This window comes from Nycticebus coucang, chromosome 12, assembly GCF_027406575.1.
Source record: "Nycticebus coucang isolate mNycCou1 chromosome 12, mNycCou1.pri, whole genome shotgun sequence".
Taxonomy (NCBI): Eukaryota; Metazoa; Chordata; class Mammalia; order Primates; family Lorisidae; genus Nycticebus; species Nycticebus coucang.
Genome location: NC_069791.1, coordinates 98,145,036 through 98,171,559, shown reverse-complemented (window position 1 = coordinate 98,171,559; position 26,524 = coordinate 98,145,036). Strand labels below are relative to the sequence as shown.

At 47.8% G+C, this 26,524-nt stretch overlaps 2 protein-coding genes and 1 pseudogene across 6 annotated transcripts in view; 2 read left to right on the top strand and 1 right to left on the bottom strand.

The window, feature by feature from the left end:
* CRAMP1 (cramped chromatin regulator homolog 1) overlaps nt 1-22,843 on the bottom strand; it is a 61,667-nt gene extending 38,824 nt beyond the window's left edge. Inside the window, exons 1-5 of one of the 3 annotated variants that reach the window (XM_053557828.1) lie at nt 22,569-22,843; nt 22,173-22,213; nt 20,192-20,538; nt 9,480-9,676; nt 2,667-2,820 (exon numbers count right to left, since the gene is read on the bottom strand). In XM_053557828.1, the coding sequence (XP_053413803.1) occupies nt 2,667-2,820; nt 9,480-9,676; nt 20,192-20,538; nt 22,173-22,213; nt 22,569-22,577 (748 nt within the window). In that variant the 5' untranslated portion in view covers nt 22,578-22,843. Of the gene's footprint in view, nt 1-2,666; nt 2,821-9,479; nt 9,677-20,191; nt 20,539-20,924; nt 20,992-22,172; nt 22,214-22,568 lie in introns of those variants that run through there. The other 2 variants (XM_053557830.1, XM_053557829.1) reach the window with 2 other exon arrangements.
* On the top strand, nt 8,377-8,969 carry LOC128561079 (EEF1A lysine methyltransferase 2-like; annotated as a pseudogene).
* Nucleotides 22,844-23,219: 376 nt separating the features above from the next.
* The window catches only part of IFT140 (intraflagellar transport 140), a 99,687-nt gene continuing 96,382 nt past the window's right edge, over nt 23,220-26,524 (top strand). For 2 of the 3 annotated variants that reach the window (XM_053557827.1, XM_053557824.1), the window contains exon 1: nt 24,025-24,405. The gene's annotated coding sequence lies outside the window, so the exon portion shown is untranslated. The other variant, XM_053557826.1, reaches the window with a different exon arrangement.

Sequence of the window (26,524 nt, the reverse complement as noted above, 5' to 3'; positions counted from 1 at the left end):
GATCAAAGTTCTGACACATGCTATAACATGGGTGAACTTTACAAACACTATGTCCAGTGAAAGAAACCAGACACAAAGGGGCACACGTAATTCCATTTACATGACACGTTCAGAATAGAGAAACCCACAGAAACAGAAAATAGACTGGAGGAACACAGGGCAGGCACAAGGTTTCCTTTTGGGATGATGAAAATATTCTGGAACTAGATAGTACTGATGGCTGCAACACCCTGTAAATATACTAAAAACCACTAAATTGCACAGTGGTTCTCAACCTGTGGGGTGTGACCCATAGGAACTGTATTGAAGGGCCATGGCATTAAGAAGGTTGAAAACCACTGCTTTAGAGGATGGATTTTATGGTACGTGAATTATATCTCAATTAACAAAATATTTTGGGGGGAGGCCTAGGTAGGAGGATTACTTGAGGTCAGGAATTTGAGACCAGCCTGGACAATATAGAGAGACTGTCTCTACAAAAAAATAGAAAAATTAGCTGGGTGTGTAACAGATGCCTACAGTCCCAGCTACTCAGGAGGCTGAGGCAGGAGGATTGCTTGAACCCAGGAGCTGGAGGTTGCTGTGAGCTATGATGCCACAGCACTCTAGACTGGGCAACAAACAAAAATTTTAAATCTTATTTGAAATGGCAAAAAGGAAAAATCCCATAATTCAGAAAGAGAGAAGTAAATAACATCAAGAACAAGAAAGCACAGAAAAGTGACAAAGAAAGAGGGGCAAAAGGCCAGAGAGAAGTGGCACTTCCAGGGCAAAGCATGGTTCCAAGTGGCAGCCAACAGGTACTTCCTTGGTGCAGCTCTTGCCTGTTTTGTTCGGGAGGAACAGAGCTCACCTTGTCCAAATGTCGAGTCTGTGGGAACACAGCCTACACCTGACAAGAGACACCAGCACAGACGAGGATGCATGTAGCCATCACCCAATGTGACACTGGCGTGTTGGAGACCACATAGGATTAACAAGACTAATCAGATCCCAGACTGAGGCACACAAAAAGGCCACAGTCCCCAACAGTGGAGGAGTGAAAATGTGTGCGTTCTCACTCTGCTCAACAAGTCAGACAAACACAGCTCACTGCAGACGGCGCCTTCCAACTGAGTCAAGAGCATCGCTACAAGAATCCCATTATGTGCAAAACATGCATGATGTAAGGAACCCACGCACCTCATGTCCTGGTAATCTCCAACCCCAGGGAGAAACCAGCTGCAAAAGGTCTGACAGTACCAAGGGCCCAAGTGAGTGTGCGCCAGTAGAGGCATCCCTTAGCTGAGAGATTACTGTGACCCATCAGAGAACCCAATAGAGCTATGACTCCACAGAAAGAAGGCTTGTCATGTACGCCCACGCCAAAATGCAGTGAGGAGACATCAGGACTGTGGGCACTGGCCGTGCCAGGTATAGACCCACACAGAGAGGGGAAAGGCTCAGATCATACACATAGAGGCCAAGTGGAAGCTGCCAGCTTTCATCCCTGATTGGAGGAGAGGGCTAAAGAGGAATGACACTGCCAGGCATCAGAGGGAGTGTGGGATTAGGAGGCTGCTCAGCTGGAAAGGTGACAAAAAGACAAAAGAAACATTTGCTTTAAGTGCCTTCTGAAATTGACACAAGTAGCAGCCAGGGCTGCCAGACCCTGAGAACTGCAATGAGCCTCAGAGAATGAATATGAGACAGGGGCTACACTGGGACTCTGGGCGTCCCCAAAGCACTACCACCTGGCAGTGGGCAGGAAAGCAGGAGAGCACACTGATGGAAGCTTGTGCAGTCCCATGCCTGTGTTGACACTATCTACCAAATAGCCTCCCAACCACTCTACAAATCACTGGCCACCTTCTCACTTCAAAATAGCTTTTGAGACCAGCCAAAGTGGATAGCAGACATGGTAGCAGTGGCTGGGACAAAAGGCTCCAAGTAGGATCGCGGGCACAGACAAAGGCTTGAAGAAGAGCAGTATGGCCCAGCTGCCCCGGGCAGTGTGTGAGTGGCAAGGAGAAGGGTTTGGGGAGTGGAGGCACCAGGGGAAGCGAGTGTACAAAGTGTGCTGCGGAGGCAAACAGCAAGACTGAGCAGGGGGACAGTGAGGAGAGATGGTTTTCCTGACAAGTGGAGATGGCAGGTGGCCAAATCTTCAGGAGACAAGAGACCATGATGGACAAAGTACCACCTTCAGGAGCCACCAGAGCTGCTCAAAGGGTGCTTTGGACCAGAAGCATGCCCAGAGGTGACCTTACCTACAGGATCTGGATTCAAATACAGACGGGCAGAGTTTAGGAGAGCTGACCATCTGCCCAGGCCGGTCAGCACCAGCCCCGCCCAACACCCACCCCCATTGGTTCCCCACTAAGAAGAAAGCTGGGACAGCACTTGCAGCCTGAACCTGGCTAGACCCCAAGGGCCCTCAATGACAGTGGGAGACAAGGTAAGAGGTAAACCAGGGACCCAGGACCTACATGCCATCAGAAACACACAGAACAGAACTCAGAAAAGCAGTGTTAGAACCTTGGAGCATGGGACACAGGTAGTTTCCTCTGAATGTGAGCTGACCAAGAATCACCAGGAATGCCACCAGCTGAAGCACAAGGCAAAGAAATCCTTGGCTGAACAGCTGGGCAATAAAATGCTAGAAAACAGATCCCGCGCCAGCTCACCATGGTCGAAGTCGATGTACTTGGTGATCTTGTGCCAGGTGCGGTAGTAGAAGTGGCGCACCTGCTCCTTGTTCTTCACCATGCTCGCAGGTTTGCCTTTCTTTCTATACTTCAGGGCGATGTTGTTCTGGATTGCTTCAAAGTCTTTCCCATGCTGGAAAATGAAGTCCAGGTAAAAAGCACAGGGGTTAAAATAATGCAACCTTCTGTAGGAGCAGACACTTCCCTAGAAGGGAGGACAGGGCCCAGCATGGCAAGCAGGTTGTCCTTTACAACTCTTATTTATATCTGGACTTCAGCTTTGATTTCCCAGAACCTTAGGTTTTAATTAGAAAAAAGGATAAAGTAATGACAGAAACTCAGGGACAGAACTATAACAGCATGTGGATCCCAAAGAGGCAAAGCCATAAGCAGGAGAAACCAAGCTTATCTGGCCACCTGGCTTAATCTCTAAGGGTGTATAGAGATAGTGTACTAAGACAACTCCATGGAGAAATCACTAGAAGGCAGGGGAGGACAAGGGAGGTGCTCAGCATATTACATGTCTGGCACCTTAAAAATGCACCAAATATGAATACTCAGTAAGAACCACACAGGATATGTTCTGATCACACCTGTGGGTTGAACCTTCCTTGAATGGCTCTATGTGAAAGCTGAGCACAATTTAGATCTCCAGAACAGAACCTGCATTCTAGAAAATAGGCTCAACATTAATGCTGTTCCAGGTTCTACCTCAAAGAGAACCAACTACCAAAAGATATATACTGAAGGGCCCAGAGGCAAGGGCACTCCAGTAGTGATGAGTTCCCCTGGTACCCATCACTTGGTTTCAAAATACACTGTCCAAAGAGAACCGGGGCTCTTTGGAGAAATGGCTGATTTCAGGACTAGGGCATGAAATATTTTAACATGCCAGAAAGTGAGAACATGGTGCAGGGTGATAAGACCATGTTGGCCAGTGTGAAGAAGCTCCAGTGGTCAAATACTGAACCATCTGGGCAAGAAAACCAACCATAATGTGAATGGATCACAATTCATAGAATAAACACATATCCCTGAGTCCATATAAATAAATAACTGAATAACCACATAAATTAGGGAGGGGAGAACTCTTCCTCATAAGGATTTCCAATCAGTGAACGTAGAAAGAACAGAAACAAAAGTTGTGACTGGGCAGACACTATGGCAATAATTATTTCAAGGAAGAGGCAGCAACAGGTGTTGACATGAGTGAGAGAAAGAATAAGCAGGACACTCACACTGTCTCACAGACCCAGGAGGCACTCCTAAACACAGTAATCAAGGCTCATGTCACCAGGATGGAGACAGATCTCCGAGAGACACTCTCGGCTCAGAAGGACAGGTCACTGCTCTGAATTCTTGACAGAAATGCATTATGTAAATTGACCCATGAGGAAACTGCTGGTAAACCCAATTGATGGATGTTCTACAAACAGGCCAGAGGCTGGGTATCTTCAGAAGTACCAAGGTCATGAAAAAGAGAGAGGAACTGCCCCAGGTTGCAGGAGCCTTATAATTTACAACAGTACCTAAGTGCAACAGGAGACCCTAACTAAGATCCCTGATGGGGGCGGGGGAGTGGGAGGGGACACGTGTGGGGCTCTGGAAAGGCCTGCAGTGAATGAACAGGATCCCTGCGAGGTTGTCTCCCTGCTTCACTCATCACACCATGGCCAAGCTAACAGCGGGGACGCAGGGTGGAGGGCATGGGGGAATTATTTGTACTCTTTTTGAAAGTCTGAAATGTTTCAAAATGAAAAATTAAAAAATAAAAACAAAAATCGGAAAATAAAATAAAAGCTTGTTCATTGTTTTAAAATGGAATAGCAGTAAAACATAAAAAGGCAAAGCTGGGTCTGAAACACCTTCCTTCAGAGTCCATGGAGGTCAGATGCCATTGTCTCCCTATGCATCCTTCAGCCTCAGATGAGAACTGAGATAGAAATGAAAGCAGCCCCTAAATCCCACTGCTTCATTTTACAGCTTGGTAAGAAACCCAGAGAGGCTGAGTGACTGAGGGGGCTGAGACTGGAAAATTAGTTTTGTGACTCTTGATCCCGTGTTGTTAGCTATGCTGTCCTCCATGGTCTGGTAGCATCTGCAACACCTGTCTTTTCACCATCCTGCTGTCTTTCTCTAACAAGCCCAAGCCAGGCTTGGTGTCTCATGCCTGTAATCCTAGCACTCTGGGAGGCTAAGGTAGGAGGGTCACTTGAGCTCAACAGTTTGAGACCAGCCTGACCAAGAGTAAAACACCAAATCTACTAAAAATAGAAAAAAATTAGCCAGGCATTATGGCAGACACCTGTAGCCCCAGCTACCCAGGAGGCTGAAGCAAGAGGATCAGTTGAGCCCAAGAGTTTGAGGTTGCTGTGAGCTATTATGCCATGGCACTCTACCTGGGGTAACAGTGAGGCTCTGTTTAAAAAACAACAACAACAACAACAAAACCCCCACAAAAACACAAACCCAAGTGCAGAGCACAAAGGCCTCCCTATGTTTCCTGAATGACCAGAGTGCCCTGTCCTTAGTTGTTAACAATAAGTGGTGGCAATAACCTCAAAAAAATGGGCAAAGTTGAAATGAAAGTAAGAGAAAGTTACTGGGAGTTAAAGGGATGGAAACTGGCAGTACTTACAGGGATGCATGCACATGGTAAAAAGCCAAACTGCGCCTGCAGATGGGGAAGCTGCAGGCAGGCACAGAGAAGAGGGTGTATCGCAATGCAGGCAGAGGGAGACCCGTGGCAAGGGAGACAATGGTGCAAAGCACAGGACACTGGCGGACAGGATGTGAGATAGGAAATCAGAAGTGTACAGCAAAAACAAACACAGATAGGTGGACAAACAAATGTAAGAAGGAAAAAAAGTCAGAGGCAGGTTTTGCACAGAAGGGCATTCAGAGGCAGAACACAATCAGGTGTTCACCCCACTCCCTACCAGCAGTAGGGATTGAACCCTGACCACAGGGAGAAGTTTGGATACATCATAAATTGAGCAAATCTAAGCTTGTGCCCAGCACTGCCCTACGCAGGGCAGGGCCAGGAGGTGGCCCATGCTTGGGGGTAGCAGGCTGTGGCCAGATGGCAGAGCCCCTTCCCTTCCCTTCCAGCTATGAAAGTTGCTGAATTCCTGCATCCCAACTTCTAACCTGGCACTAAGCCAGATTTCTGTGACTGGCAGCACAATTAAGTCAGACATGTATGTGTGTCCGAAAAGCATAACCTTGATCATCACCTACAGAAGTGATGCTCAGAGCAAAGGCTGGTGCTCAGCTCAGGCTCCTACCGCTCAAGACTTTAACCATCACCCTGCCCTACCTTGACATGTCAAGACTCACTGGAGTCCCAGTGTTGGGTAGACACACAAAATGACAGGAAGAAAGTACTTGTTCTCTCCCACACACACTTCAAAATACACAGTACCAACAGTGAAGAGTATTAAATGACCAGAACAGCCAATTATTTTTTTTTTTTTTTTTTTTTTTTGTAGAGACAGAGTCTCACTTTATGGCCCTCGGTAGAGTGCCGTGGCCTCACGCAGCTCACAGCAACCTCCAACTCCTGGGCTTAAGCGATTCTCTTGCCTCAGCCTCCCGAGTAGCTGGGACTACAGGCGCCCGCCACAACGCCCGGCTATTTTTTGGTTGCAGTTTGGCCGGGGCCGGGTTTGAACCCACCACCCTCGGTATATGGGGCCGGCACCTTACCGACTGAGCCACAGGCGCCGCCCCAGAACAGCCAATTATTACCAATCAAGGATCTCAGAACAAACATGTACCTGGCAGAAAAACTAAAACGAGGCAGCCCAACAAGGAGAGGATCCAACTCACCTGAAGACAGACACGAAGCATCATGAACAAGGGACTCTCCCCTGGCTTACACCTTTCTCATTTTGTGTGTCTGCCCAACCATAGCAGTCTCCTCAGGAGGCAAGGACTGCACATCAGAAGTGTTTCAGGCGAGAACCAGCAGTGGCTGCTAATTCTGAAAAACATTCCAGGAACCCCAAGTCCTCTATGCCTAACAAACAGCTCGAAGACGGCACAACTTGGGGATCAATATATACAAAAAGAGCCTCTGTTTTACTCTAAAACTCTCAAAGGGAAGAAAAAGACACATTTGTATTTGTTCGAATGACTTTGCATCTACTGAAATGAGATTTGTGTGCACTCTTCATTCTCTTTGGACAACCAGAGTCAAACCACACACACATCAGTGTTGTCCAACTGGAACGACCAAAACTCTACCATCAGCCCCAGGAAGGGAGCGGCACAGCCATGAGAGTATCCTGCAATCCAGTTCACTGCCTGAGTTACAAGCATCTCCTTCTCTAATCTCTCTATAAACATATCATGGTTTAAATTCCAAAGCCCTATTCCTTTCTTGAGCCTTCTGGTTCCCAGGCTCAGCAAGACTTTTCTATCACCCCAATTAATCAGATATTAAAAAAACAAGGCTCATTGATCAAGTAACCTACTTCTGAAACTATATGCTAAAGAAATACTCCAAAACGTGGGATGTGCACAAAGATGTTCACTATAGCATCATTTATAACCACAGCATCTGGAAGGACCTCAGATTAATATAAAAATGGTTCAGTAGAACCAGAGGGTAAAGATTAAACCTAAGGGTCACTCGGAATCTGTCACAACTACTCACTTCTACCACTGCAGTCAATGTCAGCCACCGACAATACATAAATCACTGGGTGTGGCTGGATTCCAATAACATTTTATTTACGAAAACTTATAGACCATAGTTTTGTCAACATCTGAAGCAGAATATTTATGGCTATTAAAAAATACTGAGGGGGCAGTGCCTATGGCTCAGTGAGTAGGGCACAGGCCCCATATACTGAGGGTGGCGGGTTCAAACCCGGCCCCAGCCAAACTGCAACAAAAAAAATAGCCAGCACTATGGCAGGCGCCTGTAGTCCCAGCCACTCAGGAGGCTGAGGCAAGAGAATGGCCAGTCCAAGAGCTGGAAGTTGCTGTGAGCTGTGACGCCACAGCACTCCACCGAGAGGTGACAAAGTGAGATTGTCTTAAAAAAAAAAAAAAATACTGAGCCAAAAAAACTACAAAATACCATGAAAAATGGAATTAATGTTAATAAAAAGTATTTTCATGATAATCACAAGGATTTAAAAGCAAAATACACAAGGAAAAAGGGCCAACAGTCCTACCCTCTATTTTTTTTTTTTTGGCCAGGGCTAGGTTTGAACCCGCCTCCTCTGGCATATGGGACCGGAGCCCTACTCCTTGAGCCACAGGCGCTGCCCTCTACTCTCTATTTTTAGGACTGTCCATCCTGTTCCAGGTCAGCTGCTTGGGTTTGGCTGGCTATTTGGACTGACGTAGCAAGTAGCCCCTGCCCCCACACAGAGGACACTCTCTCAAGTTAGCCCCCTCAGCAACCAAGAAAACACCCAGAGGTAACGAGATCACTAGTCAAGAATATCTTTGGGAGACAACAGGTGAGAATCTTAGAAATAAAATAGCATACAAAAATGCTTCCTGTCTCCTCAGCCCTAGGGACCTTCGAGCAGTGTGTAGTGCAGATTGGGATGCTGTCTATGAAAAGAACTGCAAATTTTCCAAGAATATGGAGATACAGAAGCAATCTGGTTTGGAGAAGAGAGTATGAATCAACTAATAAGGTGGATGCAGAAACACAAGATTCCATTGGATGCTTCAGTGCTTGATATTGGACCTGGAAATGGTGTTTTCTTGGTTGAAATTATTTGGTTTCTCTCATATTACTGGAATTGATTACCCTCCCTCTGCAATTCAGCTTTCTGGAAGTATTATAGAAAAAAAAGGTTTGTTGAAAGTAGAAGACTTTTTGAATCCTTCCACAAACTTGTCTGGATTTCGTATTATATTGACAAAGGAAGTTTCCATGCCATAAGCCTTACTCCTGACAATGCAGTTAAGAAGAGGAAGCAATCTGTGAAATCTCTCTCCAGGGTGTTGAAAGTAAAAGGATTTTTTTTTTTTTGTGGTTTTTGGCCGGGGCTGGGTTTGAACCCGCCACCTCCAGCATATAGGACCGGCGCCCTACTCCTTGAGCCACAGGTGCCGCCCAGGATTTTTTCTAATAACCTCATGTAATTGGAACAAGGAAGAGTTGCTTAATGAATTCAGTGAAAGATTTGAATTTTTCGAAGAGCTGCCAACACCCAAGTTCAGCTTTGCAGCAGATCTGGAAAGAGCATAGCAGCACTAGTTTTCCAGAAACTGTTGAGAGTTATCCTTGGACAAATTCAGATAGCTTTTTAAAGAAGCTGCACAACAAAGTCGAGCTGACACAGAAAATGCAAGTGCAAATAAATGCTTAGTTAAGTACACAGGATGCATGTGTTAAGTAGATAAAATGAGCTGGTTAAAAAAAAAAATCATAAACATGTAAGTAGTAGGATCAACCAAGAATAATTTTTAATTTTCTTTTGTATTTGAAATGCAAATATTTTTCTCTTTGATTAAGAAAACTTTCCATAATTGAACAGTTAAACTTTAAGGTAGTAAATGAATTTACAGAAAGAAAACAAACAAACAAAATGCTTCCTAATATCACCTAACTAGGAGCAGCTTCCCAAGGCACAAGGAAGAAACAAAAAGGCCCAAGTCAGAGGGCGAGACCTAGGACCCTCACCAGCCTTAGCCACCGTCAGGCTCCCACAGGAATGTGCTGCTTTCACACCCATCTGCAAGGGAAGCACAGACAGTGGGAAAATGCAGGCCCCGAGAGTCTGGGTGCATTGGATGATCTCACCTCCACAGCTCACTCACCTCATATAGCCCCTCGAAGAAGCTGTTCTTGTCCTCAGTGCTCCATGACTCCCACTGCCTCCGGGCCTTTTTGCCTTCTTCCTTCTCACCACCAGAAGAACCTAAATTCCGAGAGGAGGACCTCGAGCCCCCTCCAGGGGTAGTGGGGGAAACCCCAGGCACATTTCCAGATGATGACGATCCGACACCTTCAGTTCCTTGGAGAGAAAGGACTACACAGTGATCTGTTCCAGAAAGCTGGAGGCCAGGCAGTACAGAACAGGCAGGGAGGCAGGGGCTCAGCACCCCAGGTCTCACTCCACACTCCTCAACCAATGATGCCAGTAGGAAAACACCCAAGACAGAATGTGCACCAGCAAGGCTGCTCAGCAATGACAGAACCCTCACCTGACCAGCAACAAGACTCTTCAAAGTGTTTTTACAGTAAGAAAAAGAAAAGAGTTCACATGGAACCATTTAATAGCCCCAGGATGCTGAAACTCATGATGTGCTGTCCCGATGAAACAGGGTCCTGTCCCCTCTAAGACATGAAATCTCACATCACATTTCATAGCACCTTTTTCAAATGAGGTTTTAGCTGAAATATTCCTACCCTCTTTACAAATAAGATGGTTGAGATTCAAACTCAAAAAAACATTTAAGGCTCGGCACCCATAGCTCAGTGAGTAGGGCGCTGGCCACATACACCTGGGCTGGCGGGTTCAAACCCAGCCCAGGCCTGCTAAACAACGACAACAATAACAAAAAAATAGCTGAGTGTTGTGGTAGGCGCCTATAGTCCCAGCTACTTGGGAGGCTGAGGCAAGGGAAATTGCTTAAGTCCAAGAGTTTACGGTTGCTGTAAGCTGTGACACCACAGCACTCTACCAAGGGCAACATAGTGAGACTCTGTCCCCCCCCCAAAAAAAAAAACAAAAAAGAAAGAAAGAAAACATTTAAGCATTTATAAAACACTATTTTCTGTTAGAAATGATCAATACTTCAGAATGTGAACCACTAATTAGTCTTAAAACTCCTTATCCTTGATCAATTTCCACCAGAAAAATGTGGTGTCTGAGAGTGATGGGGATAATATTGCAAATTCTACTAAAAAATCAGTTCCTGATCTCAAGTTGAGCCTTTGAGACAAAGCCAGAATGAAAAAGCACAAGAAAATACAAGGTCAATACTCCAGAGCTGTGGATCAAGAACTCTGGGCTCCCGAAAGAAGGGAGACAGTGATGAGACTCAAAGGTCACAGATAAGAATTTTTTTTGCCCTGACACACTCCTCCCACCCATCCCAGTTCCTCCTCTCAGAAGAAAGGGAGATCCCAGCAAATCCCTGTGATATCTAGTATTCTCTTCATGGCTGCAGAACCATAAAATGCTGAGAAACCTTCAAACTCTGAGACGATCTTACATCAAGGGTGAAAATGAGATCATAAAAATAAAAGTGCTTCTGCGGTGCCTGCGACTCAACGGAGTAGGGTGGCAGCCCCATATGCCGGAGGTGGCAGGTTCAAACCCAGCCCTGGCCAAAAGCTGCCAAAAAAAAAAAAAAAAAAAAAAAGTGCTTCAAAAAGCAAAAGCCAAATAAATGTACATTATTGTTAAAATGCTTTCCTAGTAAGATAATCCTGGGTTCTGCTAAAGAGACCCACTTTTAAGTGGGCAGGGAGGCCCTCCCTGGGCAGCCACATGCTGACTGGGGGCTTGCCCTCCCCTGGTGGGAAGGACAGACAAGGAATTTCATAGGAGATTATTAAAAATTATAGAAATGAACAACCAAAAGTCTGCCAATCCACATACACTTGCAAAGACTATCTCTGAAAAATACACCAAAAGCCAGTGTAGGGTCTACCACTCTACCTGGACAGCATGCAGGATGGAGACTAGGCCTCACCTGAACCCCTGTGGAGCCTATCAGAATGTACTGCACGAATCTACCATGGGTCTGATGGCTTCTTCCAAGTAAGGAGTATTTGATTATTTTTTTTAATTAAGCAGGCCCAGGAGGGGTTTGAACCTGCCACCCTTGGTGCACAGGGCAGGTGCTATAACCACTGAGTTGTGGGCACCAAGCTGAGTAAAAAGTATTTGAAACAGATGATCCCATCAGTTAGCTATCAAAAGGCCAAACATTTTCACACACTCAAAATGTACTCATCTATGTGAAATGGGCTTAATTCTCATTTGCAAAGATGTGTCAGCTAGCGATGGGCTGACTTCCTGAGGCAATGCCATCATGTACACAGAATGCCGGTTTCTCAGAACTGGCCAATTCCGTAGCCTATGAGGCTGCTCAACCTTAAATATCAACTAATTTGAATTTTAAAATGAAAAACTTAGTTCCTCAGTCACACCGGCCACATGTCTGGCTCATGTGTGTCTGCACAGTGGACAGCACAGAACATTTCTGTCACTGTAGAAACTGCTCGTAGACAGCTCAGCAAGTGACTGTCAATACTCACAGTCTCGGAATAAAAGAAGGCTCAAAGCACACAGCAGCACAAGGGCAAACCTACTCAGGGGTCCTCTGTGCTACAAAGTAGCCTAAGGAAGCACTGGGTATGTTATCTAACTCCATCCATTCCTCACCAAACCAAACCTGAAGCTGGTGCTTCCCAGACAATTTCAACAGGTGTGGCAACTTCAGAGGTTTCCAAGAGTAATCGTTTTATTCCATTTCTACTCAGTCCGAGGGGCTTGTGCTGCAAGCTAAAGGGCAGGTTCCAGAAGCCATTTTTACAGGACATCCTGGCTCACATGAAGCCTGCAATTGCTCACATACAGTCATCTGAGGAAGGGCTACTTTCCACCTCTGCACCAGCACAACAAAGGACTCCACAGTCGCTTTCTTTCTTTGGAAACACTCACTGAGCTCCCTCCTCCTCAGCACAACTTGCTAAGCAGCCCTCCCTCACTGGCATCAGGTATATACTTGAAAGTACCAGATACACATTTCTTTTTTTCTTTTTTTTGAGACAGAGTCTCATTTTCTTGCCCACAGTAGAGTGCTTTGGCATCATAGCTCAAAGCAAACTCAAACTCTTGGGCTCAAGCAGTCCTCTTGCCCCAGCCTCCCACACTGGGACTACAGAAGCCCACCACGGTGCTTGGCTATTTTTTTTTTTTTTTTAGAGACAGGGTCTTACTCTTGCTCAGGCAGGTCTCAAACTCATGAGCTCAAGCGAATTCACCTGCCTCAGCCTCCCAGAATGCTAGGACTACAGTTGTGAGCCACCTCACAACTGCCAGAGGTGGCCCTAGAAACACATTTTTTTAAAAAATCCATAATCCAGATGCCTGGGTAAATTTTGTGAGATTTTAATAGATCACAACAGGCCAGAAGAATGAACAGTAAGGATAACAGCATGGAGGCATTTCTGAGCTGGAAGGGATGGAAGGCTGAGAGCGGAACAAAGCAAATGTCAGAAGAAAGCACAGCGGTCAAGACACTCTGGTGGGGCCGATGAGGCAGCAACCACCACTCTCCTGCCAGCTAAGGGTGAGGTTTGGAGATCAACCCTTCAAAAATGTTACCTCCTCAGTAGAGAAAAAAAGTAGTAAAATGAACAACCACAAAAGAGAGCATAGCACCCCCAAGCAACCATTTCTAACATGTGGGACCCATCATTCTAGACCTCACATGCTTTTTAAAAGCAGAGCAGAATCACCAACTCAGAGAAGGAGCACATGGCATCTGGTCTTCCCCTAAACTTCAGAGGAGGAAGTTGGTGCACTGCTGTAATTCCAGCTCGAGCAGAATGAAAATAAAAAGTGGGAGCAGAGATATCTAAAAGAATACAATGGGGACACCCCAAGGACCACCCTCTCCCCAGAGACATTCAGATGGAAACAAAGGTGAGGATCTGAGGGGGAAGAGAGAGAAGTAAACAAGAAGGGAGGACTGGTAAGTTGAGAGAGGGAAAGAGAAAATGATTTTGAACAGGACTGGGTTGGCACAGGGCTTTCTCAGGAGGTGGGAGTGGGAGTGAGAAGCACAACAAAATGTAAAGGTCAAAGTCAACACTTCATATGTGGCCACAAAGAAGTTTAACAATAGTTTGCATAAAGAGAAGTCAGTATGCAAGAAACCTGAAGTAAAATGATGCCCCCAAGAACAGGCCCCGACAGTGTTCCTTGAAAGTAAGAGTGGGTGTGATGCCACAGCCATGCCTGGCCCCCAAGCATAGACCACACCCCGCAGATGCTTACTCAATGGCAGCTCAGGGTCCAGAGCAGCCCAGATAAGAGCCTTCCCTATACTCCCTCTGCCCCAAGCTGGCCCTGACCAGCACATGGAAGGTCACTGGTGCCCAGGGCCTCCAGAACTAATACCGGCCCCTCTTCCCTCTCAGATCACTTCAGTGCCACCATCCTCCAGTGGCCCAATGGCCACCTGCTTCTCCTCCTTCCCGTCCTGCTGTAAATTCCCCAGGCCAGTTCTGTGCTATTTCTGATAAAAGTAAGACACTCTATAAACAGCCTCCTCTCTGGTCTCCCAAACTTCCAGCCCCTGTCACAGCCCACCCTGCAGACCACGTGACAGATACAGCCATGGGGCCTCAGTATACCTTCCCACTGCCTGTTCCTCCCCCTGCCTGTCTAGATTACCTGTTCTCTTCCATGTCACACAGCTCTGGGTTGGTCTGCAGCACCATCATCCACACCCCTTCCTACCAAGGTCACCAGGCAGCAAGAAGCAAGCCAGATCCCAATCTTCTCATTCCAGACCTGGGCCATGCTGTCTAAACACCTCTGAACACTAAGCAGAGCACACCATCCCAATACTGGGGTGGGGGAGGGGCGAGGCAACAAGGCGTCATAGTGGTAGGTCCTTTATCACACATAGAGATAGAGGATCAGAATTTTACAGTGGAGGAAACCTGCCCCTCTCTCAGTTTGTGAAAGGTGGGAAGTTAAATGATGTACCCAATCTACAACACCAATCAATGACAGGAGTTAGGACTTTGGAGAATGTCTTCCTAGTAAAAAAGTTAAAAACAAAACAACTTTGTGACTCAATTTAGGTAAGATACAGAAGGTGTAATTATAATCTATCACAGAAGCATCCCGAGGCCTATGTCTGCAGCACAAGAGGGCAGGGACCCTTCCCGGGAGGCTTGGCACAAACTGCCACAGTTCACAACATGCCATCAGTTGAGACAGGAGGCAAAATGCCCACAGCTTCTAAGGCATTTTGTGCCTCTCCCAACATAGCTCATCTTGTCAGATGCTGTCAGAGCAGCTTTGCTCTCAGAGCCCCAGACAAGGCTAAAGAGACACCATCTCCACCAAGTTCCCATGGTGGATACTTCAAGCAAGCCAAGTCTCAGTAAGAGTCCAGAGCCCTCCACTCCCCCCAGCCCCTGATGTCACTGGCACACAGTGCTCTGCTAGATTATACAGGCAGATATGCAGTGAGCCAATGGGGACCCCTCCCCCCTCATCATTCCATCAGTCTCTACAGGTTTAGTTCATAAGCTCCAGCCATGGCTGCAAAAGCCCCTGGCCAAAGCATCAGTCTCTAACACAGCGGTTCTCAACCTGTGGGTGGCGACCCACAGGAACTGTACTGAAGGGCTGCGGCATTAGGAAGGTTGAGAACCACTGCTCTAATACATCCTCTTCAATGCTCTGAAGATGATCTGGATTCTGGTGGTCCCCTAGGATATACCCTAGCCATTCCCCACACTGGGACTCTCATCCTGGGCACCTACAAAGCTCAGCATGTTTCTGCACATGCTGACCAGGGTTATCGCCCTCAAAGACTCTCTCCTTCCTCCTAGAAATATTTGAGAAAGACATAGCTACAACCCCAATGTTTCTAATGAAAGCATATACCCTTTTCTTTGAATGACAGGAAGATTTTCTAATTGTTTTCTGTAGGTAATTCTTCATATTCTAAGTAAGCCACAAACTCCTAGGAATATATCTCCTTTAGGGGGCATGTCTCATATTGTTTTTGAGTGTTAAAAACATTGCAGTTATGTGTGACGCCACGGCACTCTACCGAGGGCGATAAAATGAGACTCTGTCTCTACAAAAAAAAAAAAAAAAAAAAAATCGCAGTTACTTAACATAATAACAAAATACTTCTATATGCCACTTTTTATGACAATGCTAATTTTCACATTTAGGACTTTGCTATCTGGAATCATTTCTCTAATATCTCTATGTCCGCATATATTATAAAATAAGACACAAAAATGAAAATCCTGAGTATACTTTAGCAGCAACAGACAATTCCACAAAGACAGACACCACAGAAACATCAGCTTTAACATTAAAAGTAAATATGCATTTGAAAATTAGCTCAGCCTTCAAACCAATGTTCAAATGTTACCTTATCTACCTTATCTTCTCTTGACATTTTGCAAATACAATTTGTACAACTTCTAACTTCATAATTTACCAAGAACCTTTTCTGTACAGACACTGCCCTCTCAGTTCCCTACAGCTCCATCAGCGTTCCTCTCTCAGTTGGCCACAGCCCTCCCCACCTGCAGAGCACAGGTAGGTCTGGGTAACACAGTAGAACCATGTGCCTGGACTGCCCCATCCTCCACCTACGGCACCATGCAGGGTGCAGCTGCCGCTGGACAGAGTCAGCAGGAACAGCCCCTTTCCTTCCCCTCTTCCTCCACTGGGGTCTGTGTGCTTTTAGCACACCTTGCCATCACTGCACAGGTATGGCCAGTGGAGTCAAGTCTTCATCCCATCTAACTTTAACAAATGTCATTTAAAGGATTAGACTTAGCAGAGGAACCACAGCACTCCAACCTCAGTGGCCCTGAAGTGATCTGCTCCAGGACAGAATGGAGAGCAGGGACTTCACAGCATGCACTACCACACCCAAACCAGCCAGCCTGGGGCTAAGCATGAGCACATGACAAATACTCACAGCAACCTCAAACTCTAGGGCTTAGGCAATTCTCTTGCTTCAGCCTTCTAGTAGGTGGGACTCTAGGCGCTCACCACAACACCCGGCTATTTTCTATTTTTTCAAAGATGGGGTCTTGCTCTTGCTCAGGCTGGTCTGGAACTCCTGAGCTAAGACAATCCCCTTGGCCTCCCAAAGTGCTGGAATTATAGGTGTGAGCCACCACACTCAGCCTAGTTTTTCAATTTTTAGTAGACAGGGCCTCACTTTGCTCAGGCTGGTCTCAAACTCCTGAACTCATGTGATCCACCCAGCTCGGCCTCTCAAGAGCTGGGTTACAGGTGTGAGCCACCATGCCTAGCCAAAAGGGTCTATTTTTACAAAGAAAGAAAAATCAGTTGTAAAGAGAAAAGCAAAACAAAGAGAACTTACCTTTTCTCCACAAGTCCTTTTCTCCATATTCACTGTAAAGTTCTCAAGTCTATTAAGATTGAAACTAACCTGGGCAACATAGTGAGACCCTGTCTTTACCCTGTCCCCCCAAATTAGCCAGGTGTGGTGGTGTGGGCCTATAGTCCCAACTACTTCATAGTCTAAGGCAACAGGCTCAAATCCAAGAATTTGAAGTTGCAGTGAGCTATTATTGTGTCATTGCACTCCAGCCTGGGTGACAAAGTGAGACCCTGTATCAAAAGAGAAAAAACATGGGAAGCTAAAGCAGGTGGATTGCTTGAGTTTGGGAGTTCAAGACCAGCCTGAGCAAAAAGCAAAACTGTGTCTCTAAAAAACTAGCTGGGCATTTGTGGTGGGCACCTGTAGTCCCAGCTACCTGCGAGGCTGGAGCAAGAGGATTGCTTGAGCCCAAGAGTTTCAAGTTGCTATGAGCTATGACACCACAGCGCTCTACTGAGGGTGACGAAGTGAGACTCTGTCTCAAAAAATACAACAAGAGAGAAAACAAAAAAAGGTGGTGGTGGTGGGGATTGAAATTGGCAAAGGAGTAGGTAATCAAAAGAATTCCCAGTGGCTGAGCTGAGTACTCCTTATACAGAACAGAAATTACAATTTTTTCCAAGGGAAAAATTGAAAAGTAAAGTACTGTTTATTTCGTCACTGAAACATGCTCACCATCCCAGGTGGAGATTTCCACTGTCTGTAAGGGACATATTTCCTCTCAGAGTTGTCCTCAAGCACTAGCTAAGAAGGTCTGGGGGCAGGGTGAATGTTGTCACAATCAGACCTTCTTTTCTGATGAGTAAAAGTGGGATGACGGAGCAGAGGTATCCCTGAAGCATAAAGGAAGGGACATCCCAAGCTTGGCAAAGTACATCCAAAAGATCCACACACCCATGAGCAGACAGCAGACAACAGGAGGCTGCACTGGGAAGTTCAAGAGCAGATGGTGGCTGAGAAGTTCTGTGAAGCAAACACCTTCCTATTCCTCTCCAAAAGGCTACCATTACGGCTTAGCGTTAGTATTTACTTAAAGAAATATTTGCTAACTAAAGTAGAATTTGTTCCTAAGCCACTAGGAATAAATTCTAACAAATATGCATTTTACTAATATAAAACATAATACAAAGTCAACTGCTATTCCAAGCCACATACTGAGACAAGACTTAGGGACAGAAGCACCAATGATCTCAGCATATGATCAGATCTCAGTTCAAGGCTGGTCTTGAACTCCCGAACTCAAGCAATCCACCTGCTTTAGCTTCCCATGTTTTTTCTCTTTTGATACAGGGTCTCACTTTGTCACCCAGGCTGGAGTGCAGTGACACAATAATAGCTCACTGCAACTTCAAACTCTTGGGTTTGAGCCTGTTTGCCTTAGACTACGAAGTACTTGGGACTATAGGCCCACACCACCACACCTGGCTAATTTGGGGGGACAGGGTAAAGACAGGGTCTCACTATGTTGCCCAGGTTAGTTTCAACTAACCCAGGAAACATTCTCTACCTTAGCAAACCATTCTCTCTTAAAAAGCAAACCTCTCCTCATCAGTTTACTGCCAAAAATTTACCTGAATAAGTTTCAGCACTTCACCTTACAGACAGGTAGACAAGTTACAGAGTTTTGCACCAGCACCTTAGTTCATTTTAGCAACCACACTTCAAGAGGGTAAAGCAGTTGCTATTGCTCCTTGCTTCATAGGTGAGGATACCTCTCTGACAGAAAAGCAAATTAAAGAGGTCCATCGACAGGCCAGGCACAGTGGCTCACGCCTGTAATCCTAGTACTCTGTGAGGCTGAGGCAGGTGGATTGCCTGAGCTCAGGAGTTGGAGACTAACTTGAGCCAAGAGCAAGATTTCATCTCTAAATATTGCCAGGCGCCTGCAGTCCCAGCTACTTTGGAAGGTGAGGCAGGAGGATAACCTGAGCATAAGAAACTGAGGTTGCTGTAAGCCAAGACGCCACAGCACTCTACCAAGGAAGACAAAGTGAGACTGTGTCTTTAAAAAAAAAAAAAGTCAAATGAACAGGGTAAGGTCAGGGGGCCAGGGTAATGGAGGCCACAAATGCTGGCCTGGTGGGACGCCAGGCCCAGGACTTCTGAAACTACTAATGACAAACCCTTGAAGATACCCAAGGAGCATACGTGAGCTCAGGCACAAGTGAAAAAACAAGCAAAGGCAGTAAAGCAAATTAATAAATCAGCAACTTTCATATCAGAATAAACTTGTATGAAGCAAGTTCTAAATTCTGAAACATACTAAGTTACCATTCACAGCTGTTAAGTATACTTATACCAAAATTCTTTCTTAATTAGTAAGGCCATTATTCCACAGGCCAGCCCTCTCTCATTGAGGACAACGTAGAACTGAGCTTAATGGAACACATTTGGCACAGATTTCTAAAACAGGTCCTCTGTTAACTCTTGAAATACTTGCTTTTTAAAACTATCAGGACCATTTACTACATTTAAATTCACACTTCCCAAGGAACTGGGAAAAATATTTTTCACATGAAGCTCACTGGAAATTGATATAATTTTTGCTTCTTACAAAAAGTACTGTAAGTTGGTCTGAAACAAAAAGAATTTAAGAGCAATACACCTGTATAATTTAAAGAAAAAGTGCAATGCTGAAATGCAAGTAAGGAAAACACACAACAATGAAGTGCCGGCAACACTGCTCTTTAGGTTATTTTGGTAGGGACCCCAGTTAAGTAGTAATATTCTCAGTCACCTCAGAATAGGAGACGAACACTACAGAGGGGTGCTCTTTTTTGGTGAAGTCCAATTGCTTTCACTACCCAGGAACAATCCTTTCTGTGGCCCTGAAGTAAACCTTGCTGCTACTGGAATGGCCCCATCTCTAAGTCCTTCCTGCTCTCCACCCAAGACACTGGAAGCAGAGGACAATGAGCCAAGTAAGACCCCAGAGTCCTTTTCCCCCTTCTTATCCGTCTTTCCCCTTGAGTTTCAAAAGTCTGTTCCTTTGTTGCATTTCTACTACTGGAGTCTGGGAAAGAAATACAGCAAGTATTTTTTTCTCTTCCCATTTTTAAAACTACTGTAGGCTGTTTAAAATAGCCAACCCTAGAAAACCATCAAGGATCCTTTAGGAAGAATACAGCCTCAGGGGATCTCTTTTACTCTCCAAAAAAAGGATACTTACCTTGTCTGTCTTCATATAGTTTAAATATAGAAAGTAACAGGCTCTTAGAAGGAAAGAGGGGACACATCCCACCCCCCAACGCCGCCCAGAAGTGCCACCTAAAGTGAGGGGCCTCTGTGTAGGCCTCAGGATGGGAGAGCTGGGGTGACGCCCGACCGGGGAGGGAAGGATTCCTCGGCACCCGAGAGGGGTAGGGATCTCCGGTGGGGATGGGCGGCCCTACCTTTTCCTCGGGGCCCCGAACCGCCGGCGCCGCCGCTGCCCACCGCGCACGGCGGGTCCTTCCTAGGCCTCTTGCTCTGCGGCCGCACGCTGGACCTCAGGAAGTGGTGCTGGTCCTGGGGGCTGCCCTGCGGCGGGGACGACGCCCGCGGCGCGCCGGAGGGCGCGGGGGTGCCATCAACGCCAGTCCGGGGGGTCTTCTCGTCCCTCTTTGTGCCGCGGCTCTCTTCGGCCGCGTCGGCGCCGCCGGCCCCTTCTCCTTCCAGGGATTCTTCATCGGCCGACCGCTTGCCCAGCTTCTTGAGCCCTTCCTCCCCGTTGCTGCCGTCGCCCAACTTCACTGTCATCCTGTGCGAGGGAGCGGTAGGAGGCGAGTGAGGCGGCGGCCGGGAAGTTTAGCGCCCGATTCCTCTCAACATGGCCGCCGTTGTTTGTTCCAAATCCCCTCTCCGCGGCCCGGCCCGGCCCGGCCCGCACAGCCCGCGGGGGCCCGCTAGGACCCTCACGGCCCGCGCCACAGCGCCCGGCCCTGCCTGCTGCCCGGGACCCTGCGGGGCCTGCCCAGGAGGCGACCCGGTTGAGGCCAGCGCTCCAGCGGCCACAGGGAGGGCGCGACAGCCCGGCAGACCCTGGCCCGCCCCAAGCCCATACCCGGGGAGCGCGGGCGTAGGTCCTGGCTGAGCGCGGGTTGGGGCACGGGTCCCAGCCGGCAGCCCCCAATCGCAGCCACCTACCCGGAGGGGCCTCGGCTCATGGCCTGGCCCTGCGCGCCGGCCTCGCTCCCTTGCCGCCTTGGCCGGCCGGGCAGCAGCCACAGCTCTCGCCCCTCGTCCCCACCCCCTCCCCGCCCCCCGAAACGCGCGGGGCTCCCCGGCCCCGCGCACCTGCCCGCGCACCAGCCCCCAGAGTTGGCCCCGGAGGAGGGCCAAACAGCTCGGATAAACCCTGGGATGGGAAAGGCGCGGGCCGGCCCGCTCGCACGGGGAACTCTATAGTGGCCTAGGCTCCGCCGGGCCATCTGTTTATTTTAAAACAGACATAAAGAATAATAAGCTCCGAATCTCTGGGAATCTTCTCAGAGTGGGAGATGTGTGCTGCTACGGGGATTTACCAATTAAAAATGCTTTTGCAACAAAGGAGTCTGTTGCATGGAACAGGTTGGAGCCACCCAGGAAAGTGACAGCGGTGTTATGTCCTGGTCCAACTGTAAGAATCAGTGTAAGATAGAGATGTTAAAACTCTTGGTAACAATCAATAAAATTCTTGAATTAACTTTGCTACCAACTTACCTACTGCCTTTTAAAACGTCAACAACAAAATGCAATGACAAAATGTCTGCAGCCCAGAAAACACAGCCACTCAAAAATAAGCTAAGAGAAACAGGCATACACGACATGTTAAACCAAGAAATAATCAGCAATGTGAACGTGTGGTGAAAAAACAAAGATAAATACTAGCTTCCTGAACAGATATTGACAACTAACGTCTACACAACTGTTGAAGAGAAATACATTTCCATTTACAAGGAAAACAAGAGCAAGGCACCAACACAATGAAATATATAGAAAAGCGGTCAAGGACCACCGGTGGTCAAGAGGTCAAGGACCTCTCAAAAAGATTAAGAAATGGTTAAAAATCGTAATAATACCACTACTCTGATATATACTGCTACAAAATGATCTGGAGCAGTTTTCATCTCTTGGAATCGATCTTATAAATCACCGGAGTTCATGCTAGTTTTTAAAAACCCTGCCAAAAAACAAAACCATACGGACTTCTCACTTTTCATTCGCAGCCCATCCATTTTACTTAAGGAACCTAAATCCCCCAGAGCTACTCTCTGGGCTATAAAGTGGAGAACCCCGCTCCCCAGAGACCTGTCATACCAAAACTACCCAGTCGAACCAGGACCCAAGCAAAACAAACATCAGCCATAAGAATAAACTCGCCCGTTTGCTGTGCTTCATACTGAATACACCAACCTCTTCAGAACTGAGAAGACATCGACACCTTTCGGACTTCTCTAAAGAAAAAGAAGAACACGGAGATCCATCTTTGGCCGAAAACATCCAACGTTACTTCCTAACCATTCACAGAGGGTGCAAAGTCACCTCCAGCCCCATCCCGGCTCCACACCCTTCGTTGCGTTTAGGGCCGGGACGGACGGAAACCTCCCTCTGGGGCAGATTTCTGGGGGCACACGGACGTTGCCAACACAACATGCCTCCGCCAAGGGCTCCACGGAGCCGCCGGGCCGAACACCCTACACGCAGTATACGGCCTGGGGCTCCCATAGACGCCACCCGCGGCCTCTCCCGCCGGGTCCAGCCTTGATGTGACAGCCCGGCGGGGCGGCCAAGCGCCCAGCTTCCGGTCACCTTTTTCATCAACGCCCCACGGCAGCCTGGCTTCCCGGGCCTCCCGGGACCTCCCCGGGTGCCCGCAGGACCGGCCGGGCCGGCCAACCCCGGCCCCCGAGTGGCGGCTGGAACTAGGACTCTTCTCAGATCTGGCCGTCCGGCTCTGGAGTGGTGACCGAGAGGCGCTTGCCCCAGCTTGTCCGCTCCGCGCACCCAAGTGCGGCCAACGGGGCAGCGGCGCCGGTGCTGCCACTGTGTTCAGCAGCAGTTCCGGTTACCACGGCCGGTGGAGAACTTGGAGCCGGCGCGCTGGGGCGGGGCCAAAGCGCCGCCAGGGCGTGCGGACCGGGGCGGGGCGACGCGTGCGGGGAATAGCCCGCCCAGGGTGTCAACCGCGTGACCCCTAAAGACGCTCGCATTGGTCAGAAGAGGGCGCGGGCGCTCGTACGCAAGGGCACGGGGCGAGAGCTTGGGGAGGGGCTACGGCGTAAGCACTGTTGTGACGCAAGACTCGCGACCGTGCGGGCTGTGCGTCTCTTCGGATTGGTGGACTGGCGGCCAATAGCTCAGCACCCGGGATGTAATTGGCTGCAGCCGTGTTGACGGATGCGTGAGAAGAAAACGCTGCCGCCGCCGAGCGTCTGGCGTCGGGCGTGAATCCTAGCCAGTTTCAGAGAAAAACAGCAGAGGGTTTCTGAAGGGCAGGATAGCGCCCTTTCTCTCTTACTTTAGCGTCGCCGACTTTTCTGGGCACTTAGGTCTTTTTCATTATAGGGACCCAGGAGTGTTTTTATAACTTAGTGTTTCTCCACCCAACGCGCCCAAACATCCCCCTGGCTTCCCTGCGCTTGCTTTCTGATGACTGGATATTGTTTGAAATCTAACGTCTGGGTCGGCCTGAGTGTGGCCGCCCACGACTGGAGACCGCCTGCGCGAGGCAGTTGGCCCTGGCCCTGACGGACAGGCCTCTCTCTGGCCGGAGGTGGCCTGGCAATCCCAGAAAACCATGCGGAGCCGACTGGTTTCTGCCAGGTGTGCTCCTCACTCGCAGCCTCCGTCTAAGCCCAGACAGCTCAGAGCCCAGCGAGAACGTGGGGTCCAGCGTCCGCGCTAAGAAGACCTCGCTTTTAGGCGTGCCAGAGAGGAGTGGGCGAAGAGGACGTTCCGGTCCTGCCGCGGCTCCGCCGCCCTCCCCCTCTTGATTTACCCGGCACAGTATCGGAAGGCGTGGCTAGTGTCCCCAGACACTTCCAAGAGTATCCCCGCCTCTCGCAGCCCAACTCCAGCCAGCGACTCACGTCGGATCGCGTGGCGGGGCTCCCAGACCGGAGCCGACCGAGTTCTTCCGATCTCCTTCGGCTCTTTCCGGCAGCCTCACCTTTGCTCACCTTCGGGCGTTTGCGTATTCCTCGCGCGGCGTTGTCCCGGCAACGCGCTGCAACTCCGAGGCCTGGCGGGGGTGAGTGGCCTCCCTAGCCAGGGCAGCCTAGGTCCTGGAAGGGCCGGGAATCAGGGGCTGGGGGATAGGACTTGCTGAGCTTCTGCCGCCTTCTCGCGGTTGCCCAGTCCTTGGGTATTGTTGCGGGTCCCATCAAAGCCAGAGCGTGCTTTACACGGTGTCCAGGTGGCTGGTGGTACCCTGGTTGCCATCTCTGGGCACAGCCGCGAGTCTTTTGAAATGGACAGGGAGGGGAGGTGGGCACTGCAGTTGACCCCCCGGTAACAGCAAGATTTGGAGAAAACAGCAAGAAAAAAACGTTCTGCATCCGGCTGAACGTCGATAGCTTAAAACCCTGTCGGTGGGCCCAGTGCATTAATTGGAGCCGCCGACACTGTGCAGCCCAGAGGCTAGAAGGTAAGGCGCTTTAGGTGGCCACGAGTGCCTGCCCCTGAATGTCCATCCACCCTTTGGATCCCATTCCTTGGGTTTCTTACACAATGTCACTGAGGAGAACCGCTATTTGGAAACCTTATTACCGTGGACTCTGGTAGTTGAATAAGCTTAACAGATTCTCAATCGGTTTAATGGAGGCACGTAGGCCCTGAAGACGAATGCTGAAGGTGAAGGGGAGTAGTAAATCGCTTAGAATAAGTGAAAAAATTTTCCCCAGATACAATATATTTGCCAGTATTATGTTCTAGAGACCTGGAGTTAGTTTTGTTCTTGTTTCTGAACTGATGCTATTAATAATAGATTATCATTGGATACATAACTTTTATTGTTAGCTATCTCTCTTCATTTTTACTTTGGTAACTTTTTTTTTTTTTAATTATAGAGGTAATACTTCTTCACTGTAGAGACATGTTAAAATGCAAGTGAAAGGAATGATGAACAAATTATAGGTTGTGTAAAAATAGACTCAGGCTGGCTTAAAACCCACTTTTATAACTGACAAAGCAGCAAGAATTGAGAGACCCCTACCTATACAAATAATTTAAAAATTAGCCATGTGTAAGACTGGGCACAGTGGCTAACCCCTGTAATCTCAGCACTCTGGGAGGCCAAGGTGGTGGATTGCCTGAGCTCATGAGTTCCAGACCAGACTGAGCTAGAGCAAAACCCCATTTCTAAAAAATAGCCCAGTGTTGTGGTAGGCCCCTGTAGTCTCAGATATTCAGGAGGCTGAGACGAGAGAATTGCTTGACCCCAAGAGTCTGAGGTTTCTGTGAGCTACGACACCACAGCACTTTACCTGGGGCAACAAAGTGAGACTCTGTCTGAAACATAAAATAACATAAAAATACAATAAAAAATAAAATAAAAAAATAAAAATTAGCCAGGTGTGGTGGAATACATCTGTAGCCCCAGCTTTTTAAGAGGCTGAGGCAGGAGAATCTCACTTTAGCCCAGGAGTTTGGGGCCACAGTGAGCCATGATCCAGGCACTGCACAGCCTGGGCAACAAAAACACTCTAAAAACACTAACAGCAACAAAAACTCAGCAAGAACATCTTTCCTTGCTGATACACATCTACATCTAGGATTCATATATTGAGATCCTTTTGTGTGCGAGGGGTTGGGAATGCTCTGGTGGCTCCCAGCCTGTGAGGCAGATAATATGGGGAGGAGATGATCAATCAAACAAACACACACAACGAAGTCTTAAGTGCAGCTATGGAGAAGTACCAGGTTGTATGAGGACAATGGGCTAGAGCACAGGACAATGTAGGAGAGGTCAAGTCTCCAGAGCTTCGTGGAGGAGTTTTCTATTTACCCAAAAGAAGCTTATGTGGGGAATGAGCCTCTGAAAAAAACTCAGACAGGAACTTAAATAATTGTTTTTTTGAGACAAAGACTCCCTGTCACCTAACTAGAGTGCAGGGGTGTCATCATAGCTCACAGCAACCTCAAACTCCTGGGCCCAAGTGATACTCCTGCCTCAGCCTCCCAAGTAGTTTGCACCTACGTTTTTTTTCTATTTTTAGTATAGACAGGGACTCACTCTTACTTGGACTGGAAAGAAAATAATTTAAAGAACCAACAGCGTTCATACTTCTTACATTTGTACAAGAGAAATAAGTTAATTTTATTCAAATGCTATTGTAGTTCTTTATTATTACAACATAAGTAATATATTGCTCATTTTTCAGGGAAATATTTTCTTTTTTTTTTTTTTTTTTTTTTTGTAGAGACAGAGTCTCACTTTATGGCCCTCAGTAGAGTGCCGTGGCATCACACAGCTTACAGCAACCTCCAACTCCTGGGCTTAAGCGATTCTCTTGCCTCAGCCTCCCAAGTAGCTGGGACTACAGGCGCCCGCCACAACGCCCGGCTATTTTTTGGTTGCAGTTTGGCCGGGGCCGGGTTTGAACCCGCCACCCTCAGTATATGGGGCCGGCGCCCTACCCACTGAGCCACAGGCGCCACCCTCAGGGAAATATTTTCATGAAGTAAACTTGTTAAATAGAAATTTCCCATAGCCCAGGAATTAGACTCTTGGCTGGCCGCAACACATTAAAACTCACTTTGAAAGG